This window comes from Chiloscyllium plagiosum, unplaced genomic scaffold, assembly GCF_037043375.1.
Source record: "Chiloscyllium plagiosum isolate Xiang-an unplaced genomic scaffold, Cpla_swu_hap1 HiC_scaffold_31, whole genome shotgun sequence".
NCBI lineage: Eukaryota > Metazoa > Chordata > Chondrichthyes > Orectolobiformes > Hemiscylliidae > Chiloscyllium > Chiloscyllium plagiosum.
In genome coordinates this window covers 12623627-12647409 of record NW_028270169.1, presented here as the reverse complement: position 1 = coordinate 12647409, position 23783 = coordinate 12623627, and the positions used below count along the sequence as shown (strand labels likewise).

At 43.4% G+C, this 23783-nt stretch overlaps 1 protein-coding gene across 1 annotated transcript in view; it reads left to right on the top strand.

Annotated features, from left to right (window-relative positions):
- Positions 1-3947: 3947 nt before the first annotated feature.
- LOC122563932 (multidrug and toxin extrusion protein 1-like) overlaps positions 3948-23783 on the top strand; it is a 38780-nt gene continuing 18944 nt past the window's right edge. The window contains exons 1-7 of the mRNA XM_087977252.1: positions 3948-4192; positions 10524-10680; positions 11554-11655; positions 14653-14721; positions 17375-17523; positions 19293-19335; positions 23253-23297. Coding sequence (XP_087833378.1) covers positions 10534-10680; positions 11554-11655; positions 14653-14721; positions 17375-17523; positions 19293-19335; positions 23253-23297 — 555 coding nt within the window. The 5' untranslated portion in view covers positions 3948-4192; positions 10524-10533. The remainder of the gene's footprint in view (positions 4193-10523; positions 10681-11553; positions 11656-14652; positions 14722-17374; positions 17524-19292; positions 19336-23252; positions 23298-23783) is intronic.

The window sequence follows — 23783 nt, the reverse complement described above, 5'->3', positions numbered from 1 at the left end:
GCAACTTTTTAAAAAAGGGTTTTGTGATTTACAGATGAAAGAAGTAAAACTATCACTGTAATCTAACAAATGAAAGGCTTAACAGACAATCAATTTTTCAATGTATAATTTCAGTTACATCACACTGCAAATTTGTGCCCTCCACTATCACCTGATGAAGGAGCATTGCTCCGAAAGCTAGTGTGCTTCCAATTAAACCTGTTGGACTATAACCTGGTGTTGTGTGATTTTTAACTTTGGAATGGAATGAGTTGAGAACAGTTCCATCCAGTAGGTAACAGTGAAGAGAATTATCTGACCAAACTTGTCAAATGAAAGATGAGGAGCTACTGTTTCCTTCTATCATAATAATCTAGGACATTACTTGTGTCTCTGCTAAGGGCTATTTCAGTACTGTGGCTGGACAGAAACCTGATTGGAGGGGTACAAATTCAAGGTTCAGAGGGAAGTCACGGAGGCTATCTTACAAGGAAACAGAGTTTACTGATTATTGTTTGGGGGGGGGGGGGTTCAAGAATGACAGATTTGAAGAAAGGCAAGTTGGTATCTGACGAGGGAGAACAATTAACAATATACAGAGGAACCTTGTTTATCTGGCATTCGGTTATCTGGACAAGATCACAAGGTCCCAATGTTTGCCTATCTACGTTATCTGACACTTGATTATCCAGCATTTGATAAACTGAATGAAATACTCCCCGCCCATGTCCTTTGGATAATTGAGGTTCCTCTGCAGACTAAACTGGAAGTCAAGGCAGTTGGTTATTGACAGATTTAGTGAAAGTTGATTACTAAATTAAATCTAGTGATGTACCACTACACACATGGATACACTATCTGCAAACATAAATATAGCATAGAAACAGGCCCTTTGGCCCATCACCTCTATGTCACCAGCAAAAACTAACCGACACTACATTTACCTGCACTTAGTCCTGAGCTTAGTATGCCCTGACATTTCAAATGCTTATCCAGATGCTACTTAAATGTTGTGAGAGTATCTGCCTCCATCACTCTTTTAGGCAGCTGGTTCCATATTTCTACCACCCTCTTGAGGAAAACATTTTTGCACCTTGCAGCTTTTTTGAATTGCACAGCGTCTTGGGGACCCTTTAGTTTCCTATTGTTTTCTGAATAGCAATGCTTCAACCAACCAAAGTCAACTTTTGAATCAATTGGCCCTTTTCTATAAATTGTTGGGATTGTTTGGAATTAGGCATTCTTCTATGTGTCCTGATGAGTGCAAGATGAAAAGCATCCCTCTTTTCATCAATGTTCAAACCTATAAATCCAGTATTTGTTTTTGCTAATCTGTGGTGAAGATGGTGAACCAGCCCACAGCCCTTACAGCTGCCAACATCATAGAAATGACTAAAGCTCAGGACTTCATCTGAGTGGACAGATAAAAAATTATTTTTGGAAGTTCGATATACAACTAATTCTGCCCAATTTCTCTATTATAAATTAAGTGAGCCATCATGACTCAACAACCACCTGATGTAGGAACAGCACTCCGAAAGCTAGTGCTTCCAAATAAACCTGTTGGACTACAACCTGGTGTTGTGTGATTTTTAACATTGTCCACCCCAGTCCAACACAACAGGCACCTCCAAATCATGACTACCATCATTACCTTGTGCCATTCTCCTGTCTTTCTTTCCTCATTTCCTTATGTGTTATTTTTATCCAAACAATCATTCAGTGCCTCTTGAATTCCTCAGTTGAACCTGCCTCCACCACATTTCCATACAAAGAACAAAGAAAATTTACAGCCCAGGAACAGGCCCTTCGGCCCTCCAAGCCTGAGCCAATCCAAATGTACTCTCTACTGTCGGTCAATTCCTAAGCATTTGTATCCCTCTGCTCCCCACCTACTCCTTCATCTGTCCAGATGCACCTTAAATGAATCTACCATGCCTGCCTCTACTACCTCTGCTGGCAACGCGTTCCAAACACCCACCACTCTCTGTGTGAAGTACTTGCCGCGTGTATCCCCTTTAAACTTTCCACCTCTCACCTTGAAAGCATGACCTCTGGTTATTGAATCCTTCACGCTGGGAAAAAGCTTGTCTCTATCCACCCTGTCTATACTCTTCATGATTTTGTAAACCTCAATCAGGTCCCCCCTCAATCTCCTTTTTTCTAGTGAAAATAAACCTAACCTACTCAGCCCCTCTTCATAGCTAGCACCTTCCATACCAGGCAACATCCTCATAAACCTTCTCTGCACCCTCTCCAAACCATCCACATCCTTTTGATAATGTGGCGACCAGAATTGTACACAGTATTCTAAATGCGGCCGAACCAATGTCTTGTACAATTTTAACATGACTTGCCAGCTCTTATACTCAATACTCCGTCCAATGAAGGCAAGCATACTATATGCCTTCTTTACCACTCTATCCACCTGAGCAGCAACCTTCAGGGTACAATGGGCCTGCACTCCCAGATCTCTCTGCCCATCAACTTTTCCCAAGGCTCTTCCATTCATTGTATAATTCGCTCTAGAATTAGACTTGCCTAAATGCATCACCTCACATTTGTCTGGATAGAAATCCATCTGCCACTTTTCCGCCCAACTCTCCAGTCTATCTATATTCTCCTGTATTCTCTGACAGTCCCTTATGCTTTCTGCTACTCCACCAATCTTTGTGTCATCTGCAAACTTGCTGATCATACCAACAGTGCCCTCTTCCAAGTCATTTATGTATATTACAAACAACAGTGGATTCCACACCCTAATTACCTGCTGAGAGAAAATGTTTCTTTTTCTCCCATCACCCTTGCTTATTTTGCAAATCTATGCAAAACCTATGGCTTCACTTTCTCATTCATTTACAAGTTTGAACAGTTTCTCTCGACCTACTCCATTTGTGCTTTTGCATTTGTGGAATGAACTGCCAGAGGAAGGGGTAGATACAGGTGAATGGCAACATTTAGAAGACTTATGGATAGGTACATGAATAGGAAAGATTTAGAGGGATATGGGCCAAATTCAGACAAATGGGACTAGTTTATTTTAGGAATCTTGGTTGTCATGGATGGGTTGGACCAAAGGATCTGTTTCCGTTCTGTATGACTCGATGATTCTATGGCACTGAAAAATAATTAGCATTTCATTGTCTTATTTTCTTTCCCCATTTTTCCATCATCCAAAAAGGCTTGAACTTATCATTCAGGCTCACAATCCTGTGTGACACAGATGGTAAGTTGCATTGTCAGAGACGCTGTCTGTCAGGTTAGACAATGGACTGACATCCCATTTGCTCTCTGAAGTGGAATTCAAGATCCATCACTTGTTTCCTGATCAATATTTATCCCTTGATCCAAGTGACCAAAAGCAGTTCCCGTCATCTTCACGTTGTTGAATGTGAGATCTTGCTGTGCTGAAATCACATGTGATACTTCTGCCATTAAATCAAAGGCAAATTCACCATAGCAGACCACATTGGAGAGAGTGGATAGAGTGGTCAAGAAGGCATATAGTATGCTTGTCTTCATTGGACAGAGTATTGAGTATAAGCGCTGGCAAGTCATGTTAAAATTGTACAAGACATTGGTTCGGCTGCATTTAGAATACTGGTGGGGGTTTAACCTGAGGGTCACCATGTCTCAGGCAAGGGGAGAGGTTCAGGAGGAAGGGTCCCTTCATAGTAACCTCAACTGGTGCAGGAACTAAACCCATACGGTCAGCACAAACCAGCTATCCAGCCAACTGAGCTACACTAGCCCTCTTACAGCTAGTCTTACCACTGTGACTGCACTTTGAAAACAGTTTGTTGGGCATCTTTTGCTGACTGAATCAACTTCTGAATATAAATTTAAACATCACCTATTAGATTGTGTACTAGCGAAGTCCAACGTTTAATTAATAACAGGCAAACCTCAGAGTGTAAAGCGATATTCGTTTATGCAATTAAACAGTTTAAGTTTCACAAATATTAAAATCATAAGCAGACATTAGGTTATCCTTTTACCTGGAATTCTTACGCTGAGGGCAACCAGGGTTTGTGGATGGAAAAGCTAAGGGCCCTTACTTTTCCGAACAGCTATTCCAGCTTTAATCTCCACAAAGATTGTTAAATATTCTCTTGTGGCTGTGAGTTTGGAAGGCCCTAACCACCTACAGTTACTGATCGAGACGGAGGGACACAGGAAGCTGCTGACCTTCATTTCCAGGATCAAAGAAAAGGTAAATTGAAACTTTTGGTGGGGGTGGGGAGGGGGGGGGGGGGGGGGGGGGGGTGGGGGCGCAGGAAAAGAGGGTGGGAAAACCCATGACTGTAAATCCTCTGTTTCAAAGCTTTTGGAACAACTGGGGAGATTAGAGTTTTGGGGGAATGGGGAATTAAATCGGGAGCATGGATATAAAATAAAATAAAACTCATATTAACAAAACATAACTTTCCATATCATTCAACAATGTAATTATTGGACTTTGCTGATTGCTGACTTCTGCCAGTATTCCTTGCTGTTTCTCATTCACCCAGAGTCTTCACCGTGCCTGAATAATGGACAATGTGCATTAAATGATTAATGGCCGCTGTTTGTTGTGTGGAATGCATTATTGCTTTTATGCGATGCTAAAAGAAAGGACTCCTATACGGAGGAGCCTCAATTATCTGAACAAGATGGGCAAGCACTGTTTCATTTGGATAATTGATTATTTGGATAATCGACTTGACCTGAAACAAGGGAAGCCACACTGATATAACGCTGTGCTCTACTGCAGAATTTGTTTAAATCTATAGTTTTAATGATTGTGCTACTTAAACAAACTAATCTTTGCATTCTGTAAATTACAGGTTAAACTGAGAAGGACTAAACCCTTAACAAAACATAAATACTGTGTATGAAATCCCAGCGTTAAACAGGGCAGGCAGGGACAAAGCAGAGAACAAGGTCGGACTGATAAATTAAACTGCATTTATTTCAACGCAAGAGGCCGAACAGGGAAGGCAGATGAACTCAGGGCATGTTTGGGAACATGGGACTGGGATATCATTAGTAATTACAGAAACGTAGCTCAGGGATGGGCAGAACTGGCAGCTTAATGCTCCAGGATACAAATGCTACACGAAGGATAGAAAGGGAGGCAAGATGGAGGGGGAGTGGCTTTTTTGATAAGGGATAGCATTACAGCTGTGCTGAGGGAGGATATTCCTGGAAATACATCCAGGGACGTTATTTGGGTAGAACTGAGAATTACGAAATGGATGATCACCTTATTGGGATTGTATTATTGTTGGAGAAATTAGCTCAATAAAGGAGAGACCACACAAACGAGATCGGGTGAAATTGACAAGCTGTTTATTACAAGCGATATGGCTGGAAGAGAAATTGACTGGGCTGACACAGAATTGACAGTCTGTGCAGCTAGATCAAAGGTTCTCTTCCTCGAGCTGAGGAAGAAGCCATCTTTTATAATAATCCTGTACAAGCGGCTAATTAGAAATGGGGAAAATGCAATGTATCTGGAAAAGGAGTAATCCAGTTACAATGATGCTAATCAGAAAACAGTTACCGGATGAATGTCCTGATTCTCGATACAATGCAACATCCCGACAGTATCAATGGTTTCGGAGCCTCCATTCCTCTCCGCAGGTAGGTGCTAATATCTCCTCTGAAACAGTGAGGTGCTTCCATCGTCTTGTCCTGGGAGCAATGCTATTGGTGGTGCTTCTCTGTCTGACCTGCTCTTTGTGTGGCTTTGGTGTTGCTGGGTTGTGAAACTGCCCTCGGGGCTTTGGGACAGCTGTGTTGCTCTGCCATTGTTAGTGGGTGCTGGGAAGTGTATTCCCTTGTCTGCGAGTGCTGTCTAGTTTCACTTGTCAGCCTGCTAGGTCCCTGCTGAGGCATTTTGGGTGTTTTTGGTACAGTTTGGTCAAGTTTGCTTCCTATGTTCTGTGTGAGCCTATTATGGGTTGGCAGGGTGGCAGATCTTATCCCACAATTCCCCCTGAGGGTGCTGATGGTGATGGCTGTGGCGAGCAGCTGGATCCATCCTTGGTGGTCGGAGTGGTGACTTCCTCTGTCCGGTCCTTGTTCATTGGTTGTGAAGCCCTCTTGCAGTGGGTGGCATGTGTCTATTTGGGCCGTCCTTCCAGTTTCACAGCTGTCGGTGTCCTCATCAGGATCAGCCTTTCTCTAGTGATTTTAACATGACATAGTCCCCGAGTCGGAATGGACTGGGGACTGATTCCGACTCGGGGACTGATTGGGGTGTGGGCAATGCAGCCCTGACCTGGTCATGTGTAACATTCATGCTGCTGCTAAGGGCCTGGACATAAGGGCCTCTTGTGTCAAAAGAAGGGCTGTATCTGTGGAGAGTTTTGGAGGTCTGCTCACAGTGGGCATGGGCCATAAGTACTTCAAAAGATGTGCAGTGTGTCCCCCCAGGACATAGTTTGCCATGTATAATCGTGTAGTTTGTATACGTGGGCATATGTAGGGAGCATGCAGTTTATGAGAGTCTGTGCAGCCAGCTTCTCATTCACTGTTAAGGGGATGCCTTCTGAGGAGTCCCAAATCTCCCTAAAGTGGGCAATGAAGTCTGGCAGGGGCTCGTCTGCTTTCTGCAGACACCGGGTGTCAATGTCGAAGTCAGCATGCTGTCTTGTACTAGCTTTTCCCATCTCCTTCACAGTGCTGTCCAGCCAGCTGTCCCGGTCTGCAGCAGTGTCCCAGGCTTGGGTGGGGAAATTAATGGTAGGGCGAATGGTCACCCAGTGGGTGCCATACGCAAGTTGTAACAGGGTCTGCACATCTTGCGGGAGACAGTTGTAAATGGTGGAAGTTTGTAGCAGCCAATTACAAAATGCGAGTGGTCGTTTCAATGGGTCTGGGGCAGGAAAATCGACGTTTCGGGCAAAAGCCCTACATCAGGAATACAGGCAGAGAGCCTGAAGGGTGGAGTGATAAATGAGAGGGAGGTTGGGGGTGGGGAGAAAGTAGCATAGAGCACAATAGGTGAATGGGGGTGGGGATGGAGGTGATAGCTCAGAGAGGAGGGTGATTTTCAAGAGCTCTACTGTTCTTGTTTCAAATGACTCCATGTTATCTTAATGTACAAGATGCCTCTGTGAATGCAGTGATACTAGTTTGGATGTCAGTCTCTTGAGTGTGTGCATAGACCAACTTACCCACCCAATGGGTCTATGGTGGATCTGCTGGTGAGGATCACAGCTTGCATGCCATCATGTACCAAGCAGAGGATGGTGATGAACAGGCAGCTACATTTCAGAAGGACAGTCCTATGTCCCTCCTAGTTAATCGAGTCGAAGACCTGTACGAGATCAAAAAATCTCATGCGTGGAAATTTCTGTTCTCTATTCTTGTTGAGGACTGAGGCACAGTTGAGGAGATCCTCAAAGTGCTCCTTCCAATGAGCACTAAATGACTTTCCGTCCTTGACGAGTGCCCCTTCATTTTTAGCTCAGTCAGGTAGGTCCTTGGGGGAATTGGGTGACACTTGTATTAAAGAATTTGCGTATATTGTTGTCAAGTTCCTGGTTTTCCTGTACTCTTTCTACCCAGGACCTGCTCTTTAGGTCATGTGTTCTTTTACTAGATCTCGGCCTGTCGACCTCTTTTCTTTCCCTTGAGATCTGGTGGTGTTTCCAGATCAGGAAGGCCTCACCCTTGTGGCTTAGAGTCATAGAGATGTACAGCACGGAAACAGACCATTCGGTCCAACTTGTCTATGCTGACCAAATATCCCAACCCAATCTAGTCCACCTGCCAGCACCCGGCCCATATCCCTCCAAACCCTTCCTATTCATAGATCCATCTAGATGCCTTTTAAATGTTGCAATTGTACCAGCCTCCACCGCTTCCTCTGGCAGCTCATTCCATACACACACCACCCTCTACGTGAAAAAGTTGCCCCTTAGGTCTCTTTTATATCTTTCCCCTCTCACCCTAAACCTATGCCCTCTAGTTCTGGATTCCCCTACCCCAAGGAAAAGACTTTGTCTGTCTACCCTATCCATGCTCCTCATGATTTTATAAACCTCTATAAGGTCATCCCTCAGCCTCTGATGCTCCAGGGAAAACAGCCCCAGCCTATAGAACCTCTCCCTATACCTCAAATCCTCCAACCCTGGCAACATCTTTGTAAATCTTTTCTGAACCCTTTGGGGGTGGGGGGGGGGGCGGTGTTAGTTGGGTTTGGGGGTGGGGGGGCGGTGTTAGTTGGGTTTGGGGGTGGGTGGGCGGTGTTAAATGGTTTGGGGGTGGGGGGGTGGTGTTAGACGGTTTGGGGGTGGGGGGTGGTGTTAGTTGGGTTTGGGGGTGGGGGGGCGGTGTTAGTTGGGTTTGGGGGTGGGTGGGCAGTGTTAGACGGTTTGGGGGTGGGGGGCGGTGTTAGTTGGGTTTGGGGGTGGGGGGTGGTGTTAGTTGGGTTTGGGGGTGGGTGGACGGTGTTAGACGGGGTTGGGGGTGGGTGGGCGGTGTTAGACGGGGTTGGGGGACGGGGGCGGTGTTAGAGGGGTTTGGGGATGGGGGGCAGTGTTAGTTGGGTTTGGGGGACGGCGGCGGTGTTAGACTTGGTTGGGGGTGGGTGTGCGGTGTTAGATGGCGGGCGTGCAGAGAGGTGTGTTGCACAGCGTTGGGGGCAGGGGCACATTTGGGGGCGGGGCCTCACTCTCTGTGTGCTGCTGATGTCTCCTGAACGGGGAGCAGACTTTAAAAACTCAGAGCCCCAGCGGAAAGGCATTTAATCGATTAACCGAATACTTGATTATCCAAACGAAATAGGACCCGCCCATCATGTTCGGATAATCGAGGTTCCCCTATATATGCTTCCTTCTTTTTCTTAACCAAACCCTCAATTTCTTTAGTCATCCAGCATTCTCTGCACCTACCAGCCTTCCCTTTCATCCTGACAGGAATATACTTTCTCTGGATTCTCGTTATCTCATTTCTGAAGGCTTCTCATTTTCCATTCGTCCCTTTACCTGCAAATACCTGCCCCCAATCAGCTTTCAAATGTTCTTGCCTAATACTGTCAAAATTGGCTTTTCTCCAAATTAGAACTTTAACTTTTAGATCTGGTCTATCCTTTTCCAGCACTATTTTAGATCTAATCGAATTATGGTCGCTGGCCCCAAAGTGCTCCCCCACTGACACCTCAGTCACCTGCCCTGCCTTATTTCCCAAGAGTAGGTGAAGTTTTGCACCTTCTCTAGTAGGTACATCCACATACTGGATCAGAAAATTGTCTTGTACACACTTAAATTCCTCTCCATCTAAACCCTTAACACTATGGCAGTCCCAGTCTATGTTTGGAAAGTTAAAATCATCTACCACAACCACCCTTTTATTCTTACAGATAACAGATAACTGAAATCTCCTTACAAATTTGTTTTTCAATTTTCCTCTGACTATTAGTGGGTGTATAATCCAACGCAATAAGGTGGACATCCCTTTCTTATTTGTGAGTTCCACCTAAATAACTTCCCTGAATGTATTTCCAGGAATATTCTCCTTCAGTACAGCTATGATTGCTATCCCTTATCAAAAACACCCTCCACACCACCAAACCTCCCTCTCTATCCTTCTTGTAGCATTTGTATCCTGGAACATTAAGCTGCCAGTCCTGCCCATCCCTGAGCCATGTTTCTGTAATTGCTATGTTATCCCAGTCCCACGTTCCTAACCATGAGGTCATCTGCCTTCCCTGTTAGGCTCTTGCATTAGAATAAATGCAGTTTAATTTATTAGTCCTGCGTGCCTTGACTGTTTGACTCGCTTCTGTTTTTGACTGTACCAGTCTCAGATTGATCTCTTTCCTCACTATCTCCAACTTTTCTCCCTTCCTATAACTACAATCCATCACATCGCCTTGTTCTTGTAAATTTCTCATTGCCTCTAACTGTCTGTCCAACCGATCCACTTGATCTGATAGTAGCTCCTGGACCTCCTAGTCATTAGCACCAAACTCCAACCTTTGGGTTTCTCTACCTTGAATATCAGGACTGATGAGTCAGCAATTTTCCCACAGAATTGGCTGTGCCAAGATTTACAAAAAAAATGATGACTGAACCTCAAACCACTGCATTATGGGAGTGCAAGTGCCCAGCAGGTCACTTGTTAAAGAGAACACAGAGTCCATCCTTCACCCGGTGTCCAGGTCTAGGTGAACACCAGTCAGCAGCAATATTAAAGAGTCACTCATTCAAAAAGCTTTGATAGAAGTTCTGAGAAACAAAATAATTAACTGCCGATGATTTATATGCAGAAATCTTGCCAAAGCTTTCAATCCTAACTATGGATGATCCAACTCTTACAGCTCTGAAAAAGCGATAGTTAAAAATTAATCATGATCAGAAGATTTAGTTGAAAAATAGCTTCAAAGTAATGACCATATTCTACATCAGAAGGGGAGGTAGAGATGGATGGTGAGGGGAATGGGAATGGGTCTGTGTGGCACCCAATGGATGTTAATGTGGTCGGAGCATGGAGACAGAACAATATAGACAAGAGAAATAAAACAGCTGTTTTTTTTTCCCTTTGTAATGGAGGATTGGACAAATGGACCTCTCAATGCAAATAAGCTCTGGAAATGTTGCCCAGTCAAGTGAGAGAAATGATGATGCGTTCCTGAGGAAAATAAGGGGATTGATACCCATCAACTTCTGGCAAGAAGTGAAACCTCTATCAAGACTGGCTGGGCCAGTGGTGAGTTTACACCCAATAACATTCTATTATATCATTCATCATTATTTTCAATTAACCCACTCAGGCAGGTTATAGCACCCCTCTGGGACAGGTGGGGCTTGAACTCAGACCTTCTGGCTCAGAGGTAGGGACATTAACACTGTGTTACAAAGACCCCATTTCATATTATTCATACTCTGGTCTCTCCTGAAATATTTCAAATGGTGGATAAAACCAATTTCTTTTCTAATCAATTTATTCAGGATTGCTGTCCCACGCCTCTGGGACAGGTGGGCCCTGAACCCAGGCCTCCTGGACCAGAGGTATGGACACAATGATTGTATTACAAGACCCCAGTTTGACATTGTTCATAGACTGCTCTTAGCTGAAATGTATTGATTTGTAGATAAATCTAATTTTTATCACCTCCTTCAATGAATTGATGAATACAGCTCAAATCACTGCACCCACATGTATAAGCTGTTTCCATTAGCTCTGATTGATTCAATCACCCTCATTAATTATAAAGTTTCTGTCACTGATTTCATTTCTAGAGAATCATTTTTTAAATAAAATCCACAGCAATACCCATGGTTGCTCCAGAAGCCCCTACCTTACAGGCGAAAAACGTCAACTTGATTGAAAGACTATTATTTATTATTTGGGTATCCTGATGTTGAAATCTGTCATCACTGAATGATTTGCCTGAGTTGACTTTTCCATTTCCCTTCATGACCTTGAAGACCTCACTGATATCAATTTAAATCCTATCAGCTCTTTGAAGAGGAAAGGACAATTGTTTCAAATTCAGTTTAATTATAGCAAAAGTATGAAATAAATTGTTCAAAGTGAATGGCCAGTATATGCTATTTATAATTTATTTTTCTTTGACAGTGTCTGACAGAGCTAATGACACTCCTAATAAGTATTGTCAGCTCTGCGTTCTGTGGGCATTTAGGAAAAATTGAATTGGATGCAGTCAGTCTTGCTACAGCGGTGAGTTTATGTTAAAAATGTGCTCATTTATTGATCCTAATGTTTAGATTAGATTCCCTACAGTGTGGAAACAGGCCGTTCGGTCCAACAAGTCCACACCGACCCTCCAAAGAGTAGCCCATTTCCCTCTGACGAATGTACCTAACACTTATGGGTGATTTAGCAAGGCCAATCCACCTGACCTGCACATCTTTGGACTGTAGGAGGAAACTGGAGCACTCGGAGGAAACTCACGCAGACACGGGGCGAATGTTCAAACTCCACACAGTCACCCGAGGCGGGAATCGAACTCAGGTCCCTGGCGCTGTGAGGCTGCAGTGCTAACCACTGACCCACCATACCACCCCCTCCTGTATGTCTCCTGTATAAAATAGTGATGAAGTTGCACTGCTTCCTATCAGTGCCAAGCTCAGTGCCGTTACCAGCTGATGAACTGCTTCTTGTGAAAAAGCCTGGTCTCTACCTGCTGCTCTCAATGGAAGGGCAACTGGAGCCCAGCAGCTGCTTCAGTGGCCCCCCAGGCTAAAGACCAGGAACATCAGCTCGGCATTCCAGCTCATCACCATTCTCGATGAGCCATCCTGGAAGTCCCATGGGTGTGGGGGACATTAGGTGAGGGCGAGATTGGGCTCTGTCTTAATGCCCTACATGGGGAGATCACCCTCTGGCAGTCACTTGGCTGACACGGGAGTCACTGGTCACTTGTATCAGGCTCTCAGCGGCTGGGGAGGCTCTTGAAATGTTACCAACAATAACACCAGCTTTCATTATAGAGCAGCTTTAACACACCAACACCTCCCAAGGAACCTTACCGGATCATTAACAGACACAAACAAGATGGCACCAAGTTATGGGTGGGATGTTCTGAGGAGGGTTGGTGCACAATTTGATGGGCCGAATAGCCTCTGTCTGCAATGTAGGGACTCCATCATCCCCTGTCTGACATGTGAGGACTGGTCATTTTTGAAGGCATCCACAGGCTGTCGATGGAAGCATCACATGGAGCTGTAATAAAATCAACAACAGCCTGCATTGATGTAGTACCTCTTAGATAGAAACAATCCCAAGGCATGTGACTCGATCAGACAAAGAAAAAATTGACACTGAGACAAAGTGACACTAGGATAGAGGACTAAAATTCAGATCAAAAAGATGAGCTTTACCTTGTGTCTGTAAAGGAGAGGGGGGGCGTGGGCAGAGAGGACAATCACAAAGACAGGGTGTTTTAAGATGGAAATTTCACAACCTGTGTCCTGTCAGCTAAAAAGACAAGCACCAAGGGAAGGAAGTGGGTGATTCATTAAAAATCAGAATAGGAGAAAAGCAGGGCACCTGGAGAGCTGTGGGGGATCAAACAGGTTACAGAAAGAGGTAAGAGTGAGATTAAAAAACCATTATACACTACGGTAAAAATTCTAACTATGAGGCATTGCCATTAAATTGGTAGCCAATGCATTTTAATAAATGATTGCAACATTTAAAAGGCATTTGGATGGGTATATGAATAGGAAGGATTTGGAGGGATATGGGCCGGATGCTGGCAGGTGGGACTAGATTGGATTGGGATATCTGGTCAACATGGACGGGTTGGACCGAAGGGTCTGTTTCCATGCTGTACATCTCTATGACTCTATATAAATAGTTGTATATAAACTCTGTTTTCTGCTGTAGCATATCAGCTTCCAGTTGTAAGTTTGCTCGCTGAGCTGGAAGGTTTGTTTTCAGACATTTTGTCACTATGCTAGGTAACATCATCAGTGAGCCTCTGGCGAAGCACTGGTGTTATGTCCCACTTTCTATTAGTGTGTCTTGGTCTCTTAAAATGGGTGATCTCATTTCCAGTTCGCTTTCTCAGAGGTTGGTAAATGGAGTCCAAATCAATGTGTTTATTGATGGAGTTCTGGTTTGAATGCCAGGCCTCCAGGAATTGCCGTGTGTGTCTCTGTTTAGCCTGTCTCAGGATGGATGCGTCAAAGTGGTATTCTTCTTAGTCTGTCTGCTGATTCTTAAACAACAAACCCAAACAAGCAGACTCAACACACCCAGAGGCTCGAGCCACACTAACGTACATCAAAGATATCTCAGAGATGACTACCACACTACTCCAATCCCTTGGCATCATGGTAGCCCTCAAACCTACCAACAGACAGCTACTGATGAAGTCTAGATTAGAGTGGTGCTGGAAAAGCACAGCAGGTCAGGCAGCATCCGAGGAGCAGTAAAATTGACGTTTCGGGCAAAAGCTCTTCATCAGGAATACAGCTGTATTCCTGATGAAGGACTTTTGCCCGAAACGTCGATTTTACTGCTCCTCGGATGCTGCCTGACCTGCTGTGCTTTTCCAGCACCACTCTAATCTAGACTCTGGTTCCCAGCATCTGCAGTCATTGTTTTTACCTAGCTACTGATGAACCTAAGGGACCCTATACTAACAACTAGCAAAACAAATGTCATTTACAAAATACCCTGCAAGGACTATAACAAACACTACATTGGACAGACGGATAGGAAACTAGCCACCAGGATACACGAATACCAATTAGCCACCAAAAGACATGACCAACTCTCACTAATATCCTTATACACAGACAAAGAAGGACACTAATTTGACTGGGATGACACATCCATCCTAGGACAGGCTAAACAGAAACACACACAGGAATTCCTAGAGGCCTAGCATTCAAACCAGAACTCCATCAATAAACACATTGATTTGGACCCTGTTTACCAACCGCTGAGAAAAAGAACCAGAAATGATATCACCCACGACAACAGACCAAGACACACAAATAGAAAGTGGGTCACTAACACCAGTGCTTCAGTGGAGGCTCACTGATGATGTTATCTAGTATGGTGACGAAACCTTCCAGCTCAGCGCACAAACTTACAACTTGAACCTCAACCTGAGATACATATCTTCTCAAAAATCACAAACATGTTGGTTTCCTCCAGGGTGATCCTCCTAAATACTTTCTTTCTATTTTTGTTTTTGAACAGTCAGTAACTGTATTAGGTATCTCCATAGGTGTTGGATTGTCTACAGCGTGTGATACATTCATATCTCAGGTAGGTGCAGCTAACTGCACATTGTACAAGGGAAAGTGATGCCCTCTCAACAGTTATCATCGAAGAATAACCTTTAAATTCTGTGCTTTAGGAAAATCCACACCCGTGCAAATGTGAGCTGCTTGCTCCAAGGAAGTAAGAAAAAAAGCAAATTACTGCAGATGCTGGAATCTGGAACCAAAAGAGAAAATGCTGGAAAATCTCAGCAGGTCTGGTAGCATCTGTAAGGAGAGAAAAGAGCTGACGTTTCAAGTCTAACTGACCCTTTGTCAAAGTTAGACTTGAAACATCAACTCTTTTCTCTCCTTACAGATGCTGCCAGACCTGCTGAGACAATCCCTGGTCTGCCCTGAGTGTGTTGACCTTAGTCATTGCAAGTCTGCCCCAATTGGCTTCAACAATTCTGAGCTATAGATAGTAAAGAACAAAGAACAATACAGCATAGGAACAGGCCCTTCAGCCCATCAAAACTGAGCCAACACACAATGCCTTTTGAAACTACGACCTTTTGGCTCTACACTACCTTTGTCTGTCTATACCCTGTGTATTCATATGTTTGTCAAACTAATCCAGGAGTCCTGAACTAACAGGCTAGGATGATGAGTATAAATTTCAGCTTTGGAGGTGATGTAAAACAGAAACATCCAAAACAGGAGCAGGAGTTGGTCAGTCAGCCCATCGCTCCATCATACAATATGATTACAACTGATAGTCTAACTCAGCCCCCCGTTCCTGCTTTCTCCCCATACCCTTTGATCCTTTTAGCCATAAGATCTACATCTAACTCCTTGAAAATATTCAATGTTTTGCCCTCAAATGCTTCCTGTGGCAGTGAATTCCACAGACTCACTGCTCTCCCCATCTCAATCCTAAATGGCCCACCCCATATCCTTAGACTGTGACCCCTGGTTCTGGACTCCCTGGTCATTGGGAAAGTCCTTCCTGTGTTTATCCTGTCTAGTCCTGTTAGAATTGTATAGGATTCCATGAGATTCACCTTCATTCTTCTAAACTCCAGTGAATACATACCTAGCTGATCCAGTATTTCCTCATACAACAGTCCTGCCAACCCGGGAATCAGTCTGGGAAAGCTTTACTGCATTCCTCTGTAGCCAGAACATTCTTCCTCAGATAAGGAGGCCAAAACTACACACAATGACCAGACAAAAAAGCCGATACAGTTAGTTTCTGGGTTGTGAAAGGGTTCCACTCTGGAGTCCATCTTTGAGTTGATTTATATGCAAATTGGAACACAATACAGAGCAATATAAAGCCAAAGTTTGTAAGTATAGAAATGTTCATACATCTAGTCTTTAAAATTATGTGTATGGGATCACATTTATAAGTTCAGGAGCCAATGGCCTGGTGGTTTAATCAGTAGACTATTAATCCAGAAAGACCGCTAAAGTTCTGAGGACTGTCATGGCTGATAGCATAATTTTAATTGAATAAAAAAGGTCTGGAATTAAGAATCTACTGATGACCGTGGAGCCATTACCGATTATCAGGAGAACCTATTCGGCTCACTAATGTCCTTTAGGAAAGGTAGTCTACCACCCTCACCTAGGAGAAAGTGAGGACTGCAAATGATGGAGATCAGAGTCAAAAAGTGTGGTGCTGGAAAAGCACAGCCGGTCAGGCAGCATCCGAGGATCAGGAGAGTCGATGTTTCAAGTTTAAGCGCTTCATCAAGAATGTTCATCCTCACCCAGCTTGGCCTACATGTGACTCCAGACCCACACCAATGAGTGGCTTTGAGGAGAACTTGCAGGTAGTGATGTTCCCATGTATCTGCTGCCCTTGTCCTTCTAGTGGTCATCAATTTGGAAGGTGGTGTCTGAGGATCTTTCATGAATTTGTACAGTGCATCCTGTAGATAATACACACTGCTGCGACTGAGCGTCAGTGGTGGAGGGAGTGGATGCTTGTGCAAGTGAGAAAAAAGTATGAGCGCTCGTAAGTCGGATGTTTGCAAATCAGGAACACCCGTAATAAATTCTTTGGAAGAAATTTAAAAGAACATAATAACCAGTGTTCTGAAAACCTGAAAGGAATAGATATGGCTAGCACACAATCTAACTGGCTGTGGACACAGAATTAAGAGATGCTGAAATGACAAGTTAAAATGATCAAGACTTGGCTTTCAAATACTTATCCCCAACCAAGAGAGACTATCTGGACTGGTCTCACCTCAGCTGTTAATATTTTGTTGATTAACAGTTAAGAAAGAATCTGATAGCTGTTTAGACTGACGGTTATACGCTGAAGTCTAGATAGAGGTATTTGAAATGTATTGACAAAGAAGCAGTTGCTTGAAGTGTACATAATATGTTTCAGATTCATTGTGGTTTCAACAAACAACATTCCTGATGAAGAGCTCAAAACGTCGACTCACCTGCTCCTCGGATGCTACCTGACTGGCTGTGCTTTTCTAGCACCACACTTTCTGACTCTGAGCGCATGTTAAGTGATGAACAGGAATGGTTTACATTAGTTCTAATCTGGCTTTGGTTGAGGGATAGAAGTATTTTAATTATCTTTTGATTTGCAATGTTGCTGCAGTCGTTATAGAGAAGTACTGTCTATTTGATAGTGATGTAACAGTTAATATTGATCCAATTTACTTTTACAAATCCTTTATGTTTACTTCCAGACGTATGGCAGTAAGAACCTGAAGCGAATTGGAGTGATTCTTCAAAGAGGGATTCTCATTCTCTTGATCGTCTGCTTCCCCTGCTGGGCTCTCTTCATCAACATTGAGCACATTTTATTGGCTTTCAAACAGTCTCCTGCAGTAGCCAAGTGAGAACCTTGTCCATTTCTCATTTGCAATTTTATTCCATCTTGCAGGTATCCTGACCAGCCACATAATGAAGGAACTTGCTCCCTTACATATATCAACAATGTGGTGGTGCTGGTGTTGGACTGGGGTGGACAAAGTCAAAGTCACAGGACACCAGGTTATAGTCCAACAGATTTATTTCAAATCAAAATCTTTCGGAGTGCTGTCCTTTGTCAGATAAAGGGACACTTCATCTGATGAAAGAGCAGCGCTCAGAAAGCTTGTGATTTCAAATAAACCTGCTGGACTATATTAATGGGATGTTGTAAATCATTTACAGTTCACATTAATAGCTTCAATCAGGAGAGCGAAACCATGGTAACTAAATTAGCAGGCAACACCAAGCTAGATAAGAAAGTGCGTGGTGAAGAAGACATGAGGAGATTGTGCTTGGATATGGATAGGTTGAGCAAGGGGGCAAACATCTGGCAGATTGTGATAAAATGTGAAGTTGTACACTTTGGCAGGAAGAATTAAAATAAAGTGTATCATTTAAAGGGAGAATTACTGCAGAATTCCGAGTTGTAGAGGGATTAAGATGTCCTGATACATGAAACAGAAAAAGTTAGTATGCCGATACAGCACATTATCAGGAAGTCTAAGAGAATGCTTTCCTGCACTACAAGAGGAATTGAACCTAAAAGTGCCGTTGTTATGTTTCAGTTATACTTGGCATTGGTGAGACCACATCTCGTGCACCATGTATGTTTTAAGTCTCCTTATTTAAGGAGGGATGCAAATGTATTGGAGGTGGTTCAGAGGAGGTTTATTAAATTGTTACATGGAAATTGGTTTGTCTTATGAGGAAATGTTGGACAGGTAGGGATTATTCCCACTAGAGTTTAGAAGAGTGAGGGGTTACTTGATGGAACCTGAAAGAACTTGACAAAGGGGCTATGGAATGTATGTTTCCTCTTGTGGGTAAGTCCAGAACTAGAGGGCTCTGATTTAAAATTTGGAACACTCTGCCAGGACAGAGATGAGGAGAATTTGCTTCTCCCAAAGCATTGTGTGCCTTTGGACCTCAGCCTCTGAGGCTGGGCCATTGAATATGTTTGAGATAAAAGTTGAAAGATTTTTGTTAAGTAGGGAGTCAATGGTTACTGGAAGTAGATGGGATTATGGCATTCAAAACGCAGAGAGATCAGCCATGATCTTAATGAATGGCAGAGCAGGCTCTAGGGGCTTAATGGTCTGCTGCTCCTATTTTGTATGTTCCCATTAGACTACAAAACAAATGTTAATTGCTTGCCTGGACCAATGTTATGCCAGACCAAATAACAGCAGAAACATCAGTGTTGCCTCAGGTCAATCTCCAAAGCACCATTCTGTGTTTTGCCTAGCAGTCTGACTGTGACTCGACAATGTAGTAGATCTTACCTACAGCCTCATTGACTCATATGTGCTTCATGTGTTGCTGGAAAAGCGCAGCAGGTCAGGCAGCATCCAGGGAACAGGAGAATCGACGTTTCGGGCATAAGCCCTTCTTCAGGAATGGCTTTCCTGAAGAAGGGCTTATGCCCGAAACGTCGATTCTCCTGTTCCCTGGATGCTGCCTGACCTGCTGCGCTTTTCCAGCAACACATTTTCAGCTCTGATCTCCAGCATCTGCAGACCTCACTTTCTCCTCATATGTGCTTCATGACAGAGTTTGAATTTACCATTGGTGAGAGGTGGCGAAGCTCTATGTTTTGATTATGATGAACAGTATCACTTATTTTTCTTGCAGGTTAACACAAAGCTATGTGATGATATTCATCCCTGGTCTTCCTGTAAGTAAATCATTATCGATAGCGAACACGCATGCTGACAGATCAATAGACAGCAAAAGTCATTCATTACCCAAAATGTAGACAGTGGGTCCACCTGTGACTAACTGGATAGATCCATTAAACCAACCTGATCAGGTCAGTTTGACCAACCGGGGAGGCCACAAATGGGAGGCATAATGACCGCTGCCCTATTTGGGAGATGATGGCTGTGTGATATTGCGACTGGATTAGTCATCTACAGAGTCAGGTAATGTTCCAAAGATCTGTATTCCAAATCCACCAGGGCAGATGCTGAAATTGGAGTTCAGTAAAAGAAAACTGCTGGATCCATAAGATCTCTTGTGGCACAGTGGTAGTATCCCTATCTCTGGAGTAGGAGGCCTAGGTTCATGTCTCATCTGCTCCACATGTGTTGTAATATTGATTAAACTATCTTTGACTGATAACCCATGGCTTGGTGCTAGAAGAAGTCTTAAGCCAACCAAAGACTTGCTATAGAGCTCCAGCACTTCACCGAGATGCTGTACAGTGCCTTAAACCAATGCCGTTACATTCACATTGAGAGGGTGATCTGGAGTGTCTCAAGGTGGTGTGAGTTAGTGCATATGCTGAGGCTGCTTGCTTATAACTCTAAGTAAGGCTGTTCGATTTCTTAGATACCATAACACTCCTTTGTATAGAAGGTTCTCGAATACAGCTCACTAATGTCGTGCCTAACCCCTCTTGCTTCACATTCTCATCCTCAGCTGGTAACTTCTCTCTTACTTATTGCATCATTGTGATTTGCATAAATCCCATTCCACCACTGCCTTCTCCACCATGAACTGCTACACCCCCTGTAGGGAGAGCTCTTGGGGTGCAGAACAAAGAACAAAGAAAATTACAACACAGGGACAGGTCCTTTGGCCCTCCAAGCCTGCACCAATCCAAATCCTCTATCTAAGCCTGTCGCCTATTTTCTAAAGAGCTGTATTCCTCTGCTCTCTGCCCATCCATATCTGTCTAGATACATCTTAAATGATGCAATCATGCCAGCCTCTATCACCTATGCTGGCAACGCGTTCCAGGCACCCACCACCCTCTGCATAAAGAACTTTCCACACATATCTCCCCTAAATTTTCCCCCCTCACCTTGAACTCGTGACCCCTAGTAATTGAGTCCCCCACTCTGGGGAGAAAGCTTCTTGCTCTACACCTTGTCTATATCTCTCATTTGTAAACCTCAATCAAGTCACCCCTCAAACTCCTTCTTTCTAATGAAAATAATCCTAATCTACTCAATTTTTCTTCATAGCTAGCATCCTCCATACCAGGCAATATCCTGGTGAACCGCTGCACCCTCTCCAAAGCATCCACATCCTTTTGATAACGTGGCAACCAGAACTATATGCAGTATTCCAAATGTGGCCAAACCAAAGTCTTACACAACTGTAACATGACCTCCAACTCTTGTACTGAATACCACATCCGATGAAGGAAAGCATGCCGTATGCCTTCTTGACCACTCTACTGACCTGCATTGCCACCTTCAGGGAACACTCAGATCTCACTGTACATCAATTTTCTCCAGGGCATTTCCATTTACCATATGGTGCAGTCTAGCATTTGATCTTCCAAAGTGTATCACCTTGCACTTGCCCAGATTGAACTCCATCTGCCAATTCTCTGCCCAACTCTCCAATCTATCTGTATTCTGCTGTATTCTCTGACAGTCCCCTTCACATTACTTTGGTTTTCAGTTTTGGTGAATGAGCAAGGGCCATCAGATAGCAGATGACACTAAGTAATCTTAGTGTCATCTGCAAACTTGTTAATCAGACGACCTATACCTTCCTCCAGATTATTTATGTAGATCACAAACAACAGTAGTCCCAGCACGGATCTCTGCGGGACACCACTGATCACAGGTCTCCATTTTGAGAAACTCCCTTCCACTACTACTTTCAGTCTCCTGTTGCCCAACCAGTTCTCTATCCCTCTAGCTGGTACACACTGGACACCATGCAACTTCACTTTCTCAATCAGCCTACTATGGGGAATCTTATCAAATGCCTTACTAAAGTCCATGTATATGACATCTACAGCCCTTCCCTTATCAATCAATTTGTCACTTCCTCAAAGAATTCTATTAAGTTGGTAAGACTTTACCTTCCCTGCACAAAGCCATGTTGCCTATCACTGGGAATAGATCCTATCCCTCCATATATTCTTCAGCAGCTTCCCTACCATTGACATCAAGCTCACCAGTCTATCCTTGCTACCTTTCTTAAACAAGGAGACAACATTAGCAAATTTCCAGTCCTCCTGGACCTCACCCATGCTCAAGCATGCTGCAAAGACATCTGTTAAGGCGCCAGCTATTTCCTTTCTTGCCTCCCTCAGTTATCTGGGATAGATCCCATCCGGACCTGGGGACTTGTCCACTTTAATGCCTTTTAGAATACCCAACACTCCTCCCTCCTTATGCCAAATTGACCGAGAGTAATCAAACATCTACCCCGAACCTCAACATCAGTCAGGTCTTCTCCTCGGTGAATACTGACGCAAAGTATTCATTAAGAATCTCACCCATTTTCTCTGACTCCACATATAACTTTACTCTTTTGTCCTTGAGTGGGCCAACCCTTTCTCTGGTTACCCTTTTACTCCTCATATATGAATAAAAGGCTTTGGGACTTTCCTTAACCCTGTTTGCTAAAGATATTTCATGGCCCCTTTTAGTTCTTTTAATTCCTCATTTCAGATTGGTCCTATTTTCCCGATATTCTTCCAAAGCTTCATCTGTTTTCAGTCACGTAGACCTTATGTATGCTTCCTTTTTCCTCTTAGCTAGTCTCACAATTTCACCTGTCATCCATGGTACCCTAATTTTGCCATTTCTATCCCTCATACTCCCAGGAACATGCAGTGGTAGTGTCCCTACCTGTCAGCCAGGAGGCTCAGGTTCATGTCCCACATCTCCAAAGGTGTGTCCGAACATCTCTGAACAGATTGATTAGGAAAATATCAGAAAGAAATGAGTCACCACCTGATGGACATAGTCTGACAACGTGAAGCCATAACAATCCAATCCCAATTCAACAGTAATGAATTATGCAAATGATATTGCAGCCAAAACAATGAATTTCATTTGAAATAGTCAATACAGCAAAGATAACTTACACAAATGTCTCTACACTACTCCCAGTAAATATGCGGTCCCACTGCAGTTTGAAATTCTCTAACCACTGCCTTTTGTGTGTATATTTTTATTTTCCCACTCACTTGAAGCCCCTTCCTTTAAAAAAAATCTACTTTTAACTTGTTTTCTATGTTTGCAACACTTTGCCTATGAGGGTTTCATGTTTTGGTGTGATCTTTCTGAATTCTGAGCTAATTCTTTAAATGTTTGTCATTGGTGACCCTACCCATGAGGTATTTCAAATTAATTCCTAAATCTAACTTAGCTGACTTTCACCTCATATGGTTTACTTTGTCTCAGTTTAAGCTTCATTTGAAGTTCAAGTTTCACAACATTGCATTCAAACTTGACATAAAGTTTCATCATAATCATGATCACTCTTCCCTGAGGCTAATTATAGTAGAGTTGTTAATTTATCCTTGGTCTGCTGATTTATCTGAAAGTCTGATAGTGTAGCACTCTCCCAGCTGCATGTCAGCCTAGATTCTTGTGTTTGAGTTTCTAAAATGGGACTTGAAGCCACAACCTGCTGACCAACAAGTAAAAGTGCTAACTAGCTCAGTAATGTGTATTTGGATTTTTCAAGTTCTGGGCTGCTATAGCTTGGACCATTGGGCATAATTCCAATGCAGTTCTGATTCAAAACTTCAAAGGAATATGAGTGTAGATTTCTTTACCATTTCAACAGTGATGGACACATTGTCCACTCCTAACTATTTTCAATATTCTTTCTTAGGCAGCGTTTCTTTATACCTTAGAGGTCAAATACCTTCAGAACCAGGTAAAGTCAATAAATGTGGAAGTGTGGATGAAATTACTTTAATAAATAAGGGGTTGGCTAACGTGGATGGCTGGTTTGTAATATAGAGAGACACCAACTGTATGGGTTCAATTCTCACACTGGCTGAGGTTACCATGAAGGACTCTCCTTCTCAACCTCTCCCCCCGCCCGAGGTGTGATGGCCTTTAGGTTAAACCAGCGCCAGGCACCTCTGTCCAATGAGACAGCAGCCCCACGGTCCAGGAGGTCTATGGTGACTTCTCTAATAGATCACAATACAATATCATTAGGGAACCATTGGTTTTGATTTCCTGTTGACCAATTGCAATTCAGTAGTTGATTCAAATCATTTCATGAGCAAATTGGATAAAAGGTGACTAAACCTAAAAAGATTTCTGGGCCAGTATGTAGTCTTTGTTTCAAACAGGAAGCTTCATTTAACGTGATCAACGTATCCTTCAGTACTTTTCAATTGAATTGGCTTAT